Source organism: Panicum virgatum, chromosome 5N, assembly GCF_016808335.1.
Source record: "Panicum virgatum strain AP13 chromosome 5N, P.virgatum_v5, whole genome shotgun sequence".
NCBI lineage: Eukaryota > Viridiplantae > Streptophyta > Magnoliopsida > Poales > Poaceae > Panicum > Panicum virgatum.
Window position 1 is genome coordinate 2,084,666 of NC_053149.1, and position 10,867 is coordinate 2,095,532.

Genomic DNA, 10,867 nt, shown 5'->3' on the forward strand with positions numbered 1-10,867 from the left:
TTTCTGGGCTTTGTGTTCTGATTTGATTTCAAAATCCATCAACTTAAACTGGGCCGCACGGTCCTGTAATCCAGCCCATCCTCGAGCACTTTGCAGCCCAACTCGCTCCGCGGCGGCGAGATGTTGGATGGATAGGTTACGTGTGGCGTAGCTGGCACCTTGGTCCCCGGCGCGACACGAGTCCGTCGCCCTGGCCACTATGACCTGAGGCCCCGTTCCGTCGGGGACCCACACGCCAGCGACGCATCGACCGACGGATCAAACAGCCGCGGCCCGTTAGCCGTAGCCGTTTCACGGCCGACCTGGTCCCCCCACCCCACCCCTCCGCCGCGGCGTTCCGCCATTGCTCCCCCGCGGCAAGGAAGGAGCACGGGAGCGAGCTTTCCCTGCAAGACACGGAGGCAACCAGACAGACACTGCAGAGGGTGGAAAAGCGAGGCGAAAAGGATGCAGCAGTTGTCTACTCCGATATGCTATTGCTTCCTCTCCACTAAACCTCCGCAACTGCCAGCACTAGCGCTGCTGCTGCGACCGTCCCCTCGATTCGCCTCCGCCTCCGCCTACGGCCCTGGCTCCGCGGCGCGGCGCCTCGGACCCCCGCCCCCTCCGTCCGTGGCCTCTGCCATGCGCCGGCGCGGTCGCCGCAGGGTCGCGCCCTCTCCGGCCGCTGCCACCGACGGCCGGGAGGCCGCTGCCCCTGGTTCGCAGGAAAAGGTGATGCTCTGGTGCTGACGCTTCTCTTCCCCGGGGCGGGCGGGCTGCACTTTTATCTGCGTCATCTGCTTGGCACTCCCTTTGTGTAGAGCTCAATTTGATTTCGGGGTTCCTAGTACTGGAGTATTGATGCCACCGGTTTGTAGATTTAGAGTTGCGCACTTCCACTGCATTGGTAGATTTCGCAGCGGGCTGTTTTCGGCTTGTGATGTCAGGTGTGAGGTTGGAGTTGGGTACTAGATGCAAATAAACCTGTTGGATGTCATTTTTGTTTTGACCACTTTTTAGATAGGTACGGAATTAATTTAGGTTCAAATTTGGATGCGTCATTGTTGTGATGTCGTCTTAATGTGCTTCAACTTTGTTGGATTAATGTAAACTTCACAAGGTCAATCCACTATCCTATTCTGAATGTGACTCTAGCTTGTGCATATGTTCTAATGCTCTACGAATATTTATCCTTTTTTTTTCTGTGGAGAGGATGTCAAAATTTAGAAACCATCACTTACTTCTGTTTCAATTCATGCAAAGGCATGTTTAGTGATCCTAGATTTAACTTTGATGTTATTTCTTTGCTGGGTTGCCATTTCCCTGTGCGCTGATGAATGTGCATTCATCTTTTTGGTGTCATGCCGGTACTTGTAGAGGGCTGGTACAGATCTCAAGACACTAGCTACAAGATTTTGGAAAGTTGCTGCCCCCTACTGGTGGTCGGAGGACAAAACCCAAGCAAGGCTGAGGCTTGCTGCTGTGTTTGCCCTCACATTGGGAACCACAGGGATTAGTGTTGGATTTAACTTCTTGGGTCGTGACTTCTACAATGCCCTTGCTGGTATGTTTTGGTGTTCTGTAGTAATGACATTTTCAGGCTACTCGCTAACACATTTTGGGGTTCTTCTCTTTTGCAAGATAAGGATCAAGAAAAATTTACCCAGCAACTTCTCTACTACTTGGGTGCATTTGCTGGAGGAATTCCGGTGAGCATATTGCTGCTCTTATGTAGGTATTGCTCTTCATGCTGTTAGCCTAATTTCAACTATTTGTATCACCTCTGGATAAGACTTCATTTCACTTTTGGTGACCAAAAGGAAAAAGAACTCCTGCCAAGATAATAAATGCTCCTTTCCGAGGCTATGTAATATTCAAAAGTTTTGATAATTTCATAGCTGTGCCAAAGACACCAGCACATTACTGGTCATTTTTCTTGTCTGAAATTAACACGGCTTTCTCTTCCTTCAACAATTTGTCCCATCAAAAGTCATACAAGCAAGCATTTTGTATTTGCCGCACTGAATGGCCGCTAAACTGCCAGTTTCTTTAACTTCGTTCCGTTTGTTCGGGGGGGGGGGGTCACATACTTTCTTTGCTTTGTGTCTCATGTTACATGGTGTGCAACTGTGTTCTCTGTAGACTTGATTTTATAACTTTTCAGTTCAACTTATCAAATTCCTGCTTCCACTATTCTGCAGTTCTTTGTATTGAGAGATTATGCAAAAGAAACCCTTTCATTGAGATGGCGATCTTGGATGACAAGTTATTACATGAAGCGTTACTTCAACAACAGAACTTTCTATAAGATTCAGTCTCAATCAATAATTGACAATCCGGACCAAAGGATAAACGATGATCTCAGCGCATTCACTGGAACAGCGCTTGCATTTTCTCTCACATTTTTTAATGCTGCTGTGGACTTGGTATCATTTAGCAACATCCTTTACGGAATCTATCCACCATTATTCGTTGTTCTTGTTGTGTACTCTCTTGGGGGCACTGCTATTAGTGTCTTCCTTGGTAAGGTAAGATACTAGTAAGCACTATTTATCTCTAACTTGCATTGGATTTATTACATTGTTCGACTATTTTCTTTCTTCAAAGAATTGATACTTCTTATATATGCTTTAATCAACAGAATTTGGTCAACCTCAACTTCATGCAAGAGAAGAAAGAAGCTGATTTTCGGTATGGACTTGTCCGTGTTAGAGAAAATGCTGAATCAATTGCTTTTTACGGAGGTGAGGAAAACGAATTGCAACTGTTGTTGGATCGTTTCAGGAGGGCTTTTGACAACCTAAGTGTAAGCCACTGCTGTCCTTTCACCATATGCAGTTGTTCATTATTTCATTGTTTGTTCTGGCACTATCAAAATCACATCTGAACCAGTTACCATCAGGTGATGTTCCAGCCTAAGCCTATTGACAGTTGGATTAGAGTGTGAAACTTGGATACCAACCACAATCAGATCGCATAGAACTTGCTCATTTTCAATGTTTCCTTCAATCAGGTTACATTTTGGCATTAAAAATTGCTGCATTGAGTAAATTTGTTAATAATATATTTACCATGCTGCAATAGTAAAATTCTTATTCAGACTACTACTGTATTAAAATACTGAGCGAGCTATATTTTAGATCTCAAAACCAGTTAATGATTGTATGTATGCCTGGTCACTTACTAGAGTAATTGGCTCTGTATTTCTATTGTTCTTGAAGTGGCACTCTCTGCAGCTCCTTATTTATTTTTATTTTTTTAGGCAGAAACATTGACTACAAACTTTTCATGTATTTCATATGGGTTTATGTTATGTTGCAGGAATTGTTGATAGCTTCTCGGAATCTGGAATTTTTCACAAATGGTTATCGGTATTTAATTCAGATTCTGCCAGCTGCAGTTGTAGCTCCAATGTACTTTTCAGGGAAAATCGAGTTTGGAGTAATCAACCAATCAGTGTCTGCTTTCAATCATATCCTTAGTGATTTCTCTCTCATTGTTTTCCAATTCCAGTCGATTAGTGCATTCTCAGCAGTTATCGATCGTCTAGGTGACCTCCCTCCCTTCCTCCCTCCCTCCCCTCCCTCCCTCCCTCCCTTTGATAACTTGAATGACATTAAATTCTTCATCGTAGGTGAATTTGATGATCTATTGGATGGAAATGCATCCTCTCTATCATCCCAAAGCGATAGCGTTGATGGGATCAACATTATTTTCAAGAGCAGCAGGTCTTCTGTTAGTTTTAATGGATCACTAACACAATCTGATCCATGCATGGTTCTAGAGATCCGCAATTTGACATTGATAACGCCGAGGAGTGGAAATGTTCTTATTACTGACCTCACTTTGGAACTAAAAGACAAGGACCACCTACTGGTACTGGTTTCTTTAAGTGTTTGTATATCAGCAGAATAAATGTTAGTGCTGACACCTGATCAGGATGACATGCTTATCTTCCCCTTTAGGTGATGGGCCCTAGTGGAAGTGGCAAAACCTCGCTCTTGCGTGCTCTGGCCGGCCTCTGGACTAGTGGTAATGGGGACATCATATACCATGTGAGAGGTTCTATGCAGCTTCAAAATTCAAATGTAAGTTCTGATGAGCCATACGATATGAAGTTAGAGGGTGAAGAAGTACTACAAAATTCCAAGCAAAGAAGAGACAATGGCATATTCTTTGTCCCGCAAAGACCATATATGGTCCTGGGCACACTTCGTCAGCAATTACTCTATCCTACATGGAGTGAAGATGTTCATCATTCACCAAATAATGATGCTGAAAGTACAGGTAACTATCCTTATGCTGCTGGAAACAGTGATTTTCTCATAAATAAAGAACCATAACATAATAATAAAAAACATTACTCAGGTGATAATATCAATCTTCCTTTCTATTGTTTGTGCCAGCATAAGTTGTTGTTTTTAATCTGAACTCAGTTGGATATCGTTGGGCACTTGGGCATGTTTGGCAGAACTCCAGCTTCAAGAATTTTTGGAAATGCCCATCCCTAGCTCCAAATATATTCTTAGAATATTGAGGGCATTTGGTTGAGCCATTTTGTTCTTGTTTTGGATTGAACACAGTGGTTTAGATTACTTCATTTTATTCTACAAACTCTATATTCTGACAGTGGATCTCAGAGTTGTAGCATTGCCAAAGTCAAATAGGCCCATACACTGATAGACATATTTCAATTTTTTTATGAGAGAACATGCTATGTTTGTTGATGAATACCTGCATGATTTGCCCATTTCACTATGGCACCTGTACTGAGGGTGGTTTCTGATAAATATTTCATCTATATTTATTGAATTCATCATGGTTTTGGCATTCTGAAGGTTTCTGAAGGAAATGATTCAATTATACATGTATAGCTTGTGTGCATCTAACATGTTCCATTTGTTTTCATAGCTCATCATTGATACTTGCTTTCAGTTTACAAATCTTCCTTTTGGTGTGACTTGGATGCTGGGATGAGTGCTATACATGTATAGTTTAAGTGACCCATGTTTGTTGTAATCAGTAATCAGTTTAGATGAGCTTAATGTTTTTAGATAGCATATAAACCCAAAGGCACGGAGCCTAATAAGTTTATGTTAAGTTAACATTTTGAGGGAAGTGAGGACAAAAGTTAGAATTTTGGACCTGTGGGCATTACAGTCTAAAGACAATAGGTACTGTAGAAGCTTAATGTTTTTGGATGATTAAAAAGAATAGGTACTGTGATATCATACACAATATCAACATGTTTGGAAGAGGTCAGGGACCAACACTATGGGGATAGATTGGAATTTAGCAAGTTCGTGTTGACCAACACTGTAGAAGCAAAAAACTCAATTGGATGATTCTTCTGCCTTTCCTTATTCGTATTGTTTTGCACGGACGATTCTGTTCCTAATATTGGTGTGCATGAGTAAAAAGGGCGTACCCAGTGCCGTAGGCTTCCCGCACTGTGCGGGGTCTGGGGAAGGGTTGTCTTTAAGCCCCAAGCCTTACCCACACAAATGTGCAGAGGCTGGGGCTCGAACCCGGGACCTTCCGGTTACAGACGGTAGGCTCTACCGCTGCACCAGGCCCACCCTTCTTATTGGTGTGCATGAGTACTACAATTTTTGTTTTTGTTAGTGGATGTGTGGAACAAAGCAATTGTCACAATTTTTGCTATCAAGTGTGAAAGCATTCTGGGCCCCAGTTCCTAAAATATGCATGCATTGCTAAGTTGAAGTTCTTTCTGTAAAATACCAGATCCTCTTCCGTTTCTATCTGAAGTTTCCACATCAGATGGAGTCGGTGCCAAGCCAGAGATGCCCTCCACTGCTGAACTGATCAGAGTGCTTGAGGCTGTCAAGCTGGGCTATATATTGCCTCGTTTCAATGGCTTGGACTGTATGCATGATTGGGCCAGTGTTCTTTCTCTTGGGGAGCAGCAGCGTCTTGCATTCGCTCGGTTATTGCTTGCTAAGCCCACTTTGGTCTTACTGGATGAGTCAACAAGTGCACTAGATGAAACAAATGAGGTTATGATTCTCATCCTGCTGCTATACTCGTTTTATTTTAATTATGGGAATGCTAGGCTTAGATTTACATCCACTGAACTTCAGACATGTTTTTGCCCTGTTACAGAGGATGAAAAGGGGAAGGGATTGGTATTCTAGAACATTGTTTTTATGGGGGAGCATATCCTGTGCAAATAGTGGGCGCCTACTTTGATGTCAATTCTGACTGGTTTTATTGTCCCTCAGGCTCATCTATACAGTCAGATCGAAGCTGCAGGCATTACTTACATAAGCATCGGTCACCGGAAAACACTTCTCAAGTTCCACAACAAGGCCCTGTACATTACGAAGTGCGAGTCGACACATAGTGATCTACGCAACTGGGAGCTAAAGACCACAACCCAGATTTCAGTTGAAGATTCATCTCCATTCTCTTCATAGCATCTTCAGCTTTTGGCCCCTGTTTGCCCCTTCCTCAGTTTTCGTCCCACGCTTGGCCCCAATCAGAAGTATGTCCCACAACAAGCTGAAGTTGGACTGCCGGGGGGGGGGGGGGGGGGGGGGGGGCGTCACCATTCAGATGGATCGTCAAAATTACTGCCATGCTACGATCCTACGACTGCCGACCCGGGCCGCAGGGCAGGATAGCTATCTTCCCTTGTGCACTCAGACATTAGAGGTCATTCGTACATAATACGGATGCAAGTAGTACTTATGATCTTGGTGTGACCACTTCTTTGATCTGTATCTGAACCTCCTCATAGTTTAGAAGTTGCAATGGAGTCGTTGCGCTCGATTTTTACTCAATTTCCTTGTTTCAAGCATGTAGTAGGAACTTCAAGATTGGCGTGACAATGTACTTTTGGAATCCATGAAGCTAGTAGATGATGAAATTAATCACTTGGATTACTAGAAAGGGAAAAAGTATGAGATGGCCTGCTCGGGTGCTGGGCCGATTTCTTCCACAAATTGGTGTGACATGGGCCTATTTCGCGAGCTTAGAAGTTTCACTCACTCTCCAGTCTCGATAACCTACATACTGATACTGAAGGTGATGAAATCTGAATCCATCGTAACCGGTCCACGAGCGCTGAACGGCCCAACAACACTAGTCTACCTCCTCCTCGCTATACCGGTGCTTCCAACTGCCGCCGCCGGAACTGTTCGCCCCCGCGCCGCCGACCACCTTGCTCGCCCCCGCGCTGCCGGCACGTCCACCTTCGAGGGCTCCTCCTTGGAGCCGCTGCCGCCATCGACCCTGCTCGACCCGCGCCACCGGCCGCAACCACAGGAGCTAGCTATGACTCTCCTGCCGCAACCACAGGCCAACATTTGTCCTCCACGCCCGGCCGGCGGCTCCCGCCGCCCCGCCCACAAAACCCGCCACCTCCGGCCGCTGCACTGCTGCCGCAGACCTCTCTCTACAGTTGACCACGCTGGAGACAACTCACCCCAGGCCCCAGCAGCTTAGGACCCCAACCCCAACCCCGAACCTCCTGATCAGCCCCAATTGGCAGCGAGCAGCGGCGGTGCAAGAGCAAGGAGGAAGAAGCTTACCTTGGTTGATCGTATTAATGCGCGAACAAGGATTGAAATCCTCGTCTGGGTTACGACCGACTTACGAGATTTTATTTTGCAAAAAGTGAATCTGATGAAACCCTATACATGCATGCTCGTAGCTGTTCAGTTGTCGCATGGAGAAAACTAGCTAGTCTTGAAGGTCCATTTTTAATGAGCCGAGTTCATTGAAGCTACTGTCGGGACTATAATTAGGGACATCCTAACCCAGGGACCAAATCGCCCTCAAGACGCAAAACGCAATCAGGCAATCGGGCTCACAACGCCCGAATCCTCTTCAGGTCCCCAAGAGGTCCAATCCTCGCTCGGCCCGCGGCCCAGCTCCGCGGTACAGCCCATCTGAGGCCCCCTCAGACCCGCGGAGCGATCTCCGCTTCGCTCGAGGTCTCTCCGCCGAGACCCTCGACAGCGCACCGCATCTCCGACACGCTCGAGGGTAGCGGAACTACCCTCGGGAGAGCGAACTAACTCTGCCTCGCTCGAGGCTACCCCTCGGCAGACGGAGTTAGCGATCCACCTGCTCACCAGCCCGTTGACGGAGGCATTAAATGCCAACCACTCCGCCGCGGAGTGCGGAGTCGGACGACGTCAGGCCACCATGCCGCACATCAGCTGTGACCGGAGTCCCGTCCGCCAACTCCGGTCACTGCTCCGCCATCCCCGGCACTGTTGCGACACTGTGGGAACCTGCGATACCCTGTGCAGACGTGCCCGACACTGCTCCTGCCATTGTGCTGCCTACCCCTCGTACTTTTTCCTCTGCAGAACCCTCGACGGGTGTGGGCGCAACCCTCGGACGGGGTACGGATCTTGACCAGAGCAAGACCCCCGCCTGCAGGACCCTCGGCGCTCCGCCATGCCACACCACACATGGAGGACGGTACCCTCCACAGCGACCACCACAACGCTCACAGGAGCCATCAGGACGCCAGCGCGATCTCCGCGAGACCAGGGAGCCGCCCAGGACAACTGTCACGCCCGGCGCCATACCCCACAGTGTACTTTCCACAGCGCTCGACCACTGCACCCCGCGATTCGGAGAGAAGACGACGACTTCCGCGATCTCCCCGTACATATACTCCGCCCCTCCTTGAGTCTATAAAAGGAGGAGGCGGGCTCCTTCGCAAAGGGGCGATATCATCTCGTACACAACCCGCACACACACACGCTCTCCAGAGCTCGATATTGTCACTTGCCTCAACCACTTAGTAGAGATCTGGGAGTTTTCCTCCCTCTCTCGCCTCGCTTGTACCCCCTACTAAAAGTACTCCGGTGCAAGATAGTACAGTGCCCTCGCACACCCTTGCTGGACGTACGACCCCGCGGCCGGAACCAAGATAAACCCGTGTGTTACTGTGTTACCTCTTGCATCAACCATCTAGGGTTAGGGACCACGCAACATCATCACTAGTTGGTGCCGGACCGCCGGGTCTGGACACCGACAGTTGGCGCGCCAGGTAGGGGTAGCGCTGCGTGACTTTTGTCTTCGTTCCCTCTTGTTTCCTAGATGGCGGACGGGCCACACCTGCTCCCGGCAGGAATGGTGCTCCGGTTCGGGAGCCTCGACTTCGTCGCGACCGGCAACGGTTAGGACATGGAGCTCCTCCCGGCCAGAGCCAACCCTGACACTCCGACTCCACCGCCCCGACGCAGAAGGCGCACGGGCCAACGCGCACGACAAGCGCGCATAGAACGGCACAGAGCTGCTCGCCACGCCACCCCCACGAGGGTCGAGGCCGGCGTGTCACCGCCTGCCGTCGCAGCGGAGGGTGTCATCGCTTCTTCACTATCGAACGCGGCAATGGTGCCCCCCCCGAGGAGGCGCGGCTACACCGTCACCCTTTCCCTTCGGGATGTGCAACGCCGCTGCGACCTACGCCTCTTCGGTCAGCACAAGCATGAGCGCGTACGAGGTCTGCCGGGTCACCACCTCCTCTCGATCCGCAACCTCATCGCGTCATCACCCGACGACTCTTACCCTGACACTGCGGGCACGATTACCGATGACATAAACTTCTTCATGGGCAACTTCACGGCCCCGGAGTGGGACTTCTCCGGGGTCCGTGACCTCGACGCTTTCCGGTCATTTCAGCTTGCGGCGGACTACTGTCTCACCTGCTCCGAAGACTCTAGCGAGGCGGATTACGATCCCACTCGGGAGTGCTTCATGGTCGAGCTGGCGGATGGGGCCATCGATGAAGCACCAAGTGACGACGGAAACGACGAGGAGCCCCCACTGGTGAACCAAGTGGTAGTGCCTGTCGCAAACCCGGCCGCTTCATCAAGTTCGGCGGCACGGCAGGCACAGCTGGCGCAACTCAAGGAGCTTCAGGCCAAGCTCGACGAGGAGCGTCGGCAGACACAGGAACTGCATACCGCGCTCGAGCAGGAGTGCACTGCGCGCGGTGCACAAGCTCGGGCGGTGGGACGTGTCGCCCAGGAGCGGATCCTGGCCGACGACAACGTCGACAACCCGCTGGACCTGAAAAGGGCTGGCCAGAAACTTGTCACTGCGGCTTACCTACTTCAAGCCATGCCCGAGCCCTCTACGCCCGCAGGTCGCAACCTGCGCAATGAGGCGCGAGCACTCATCTAGCAGGCTGCAGTACAGCAGGCTGAGAGCTCTGCGTCTCGCATGCATTCGGCAGCCTCGGCAAAGGCTGGTGGGGCTGCCTGGCAGGACCACGAGGCCTCGGTGCACACTCCACCGGGAGGACGGGGTAAGGCGGCCGCGGCGGACGATGTGAAAGCACCCTCGGTGCATGACCGCATCAAGAGGCTTCCTGCGAAGGAGCGCCTCCAAGATACGCGCGGGCGCACCGACGATGGCGACGCCCGCAATATCATTAACGGAAAGAAGTATGCCCCTCAATGGGGTGGGTGGATTGACCCCGAGCACGACAGGGGCGTATCACCGGAGCCTCCGGGCACCCGTGTGTTCAGCCGGGAGATTCGCACCGCTCCCTTCCCCCCGCGCTTTCGTCAACCCACCACCCTCGTCAAGTACACAGGGGAAATCGATCCCGCGCTCTGGCTCAACGACTACCGCCTGGCATGCCAGCTGGGCGGTGCGATGGATGATGCCGTGATCATCCGCAATCTTTCTCTGCACCTCGCGGACTCTACACGAACATGGCTCGAACACCTCCCTGCGAACCAGATTCACGACTGGGCCGACCTGGTCAAGATCTTCGTGGGCAACTTCCAGGGAACCTACACGCGCCCTGGGAACGCATGAGATCTCCGAGGGTGCCGGCAGAAGCCCAACGAACCCTTGCGCGACTACATCCGGCGCTTCTCCAAGCAGTGCA

General features: G+C 50.0%; 1 protein-coding gene across 2 annotated transcripts; it reads left to right on the forward strand.

Annotated features, from left to right (window-relative positions):
* The first annotated feature begins 240 nt into the window (after positions 1 to 240).
* Positions 241 to 6,890, forward strand: LOC120675738 (ABC transporter D family member 2, chloroplastic-like). 2 transcript variants are annotated; one of them, XM_039956947.1, is made up of 10 exons: positions 241 to 714; positions 1,360 to 1,546; positions 1,624 to 1,691; positions 2,184 to 2,510; positions 2,624 to 2,788; positions 3,304 to 3,532; positions 3,617 to 3,858; positions 3,948 to 4,269; positions 5,728 to 5,999; positions 6,225 to 6,890. In XM_039956947.1, the coding sequence occupies exons 1-10, from the start codon at positions 448 to 450 to the stop codon at positions 6,417 to 6,419; spliced, it is 2,274 nt and encodes a 757-aa protein (XP_039812881.1). In that variant the 5' UTR covers positions 241 to 447; the 3' UTR covers positions 6,420 to 6,890. The 2 variants fall into 2 exon arrangements, with proteins under 2 accessions (XP_039812881.1, XP_039812882.1); XM_039956948.1 differs by lacking the exon at positions 241 to 714 and having other exon boundaries at positions 1,393 to 1,546; positions 1,629 to 1,691.
* Positions 6,891 to 10,867: the final 3,977 nt, after the last annotated feature.

Bases quoted from the DNA above. Each gene is read 5' to 3' on its own strand.
- LOC120675738 (XM_039956947.1), top strand. From the start codon at position 448: ATGCAGCAGTTGTCTACTCCGATATGCTATTGCTTCCTCTCCACTAAA. The intron at 1,692-2,183 runs GTGAGCATATTG...ACTATTCTGCAG, and splicing joins CATTTGCTGGAGGAATTCCG to TTCTTTGTATTGAGAGATTA. The intron at 2,511-2,623 runs GTAAGATACTAG...TTTAATCAACAG, and splicing joins TTAGTGTCTTCCTTGGTAAG to AATTTGGTCAACCTCAACTT.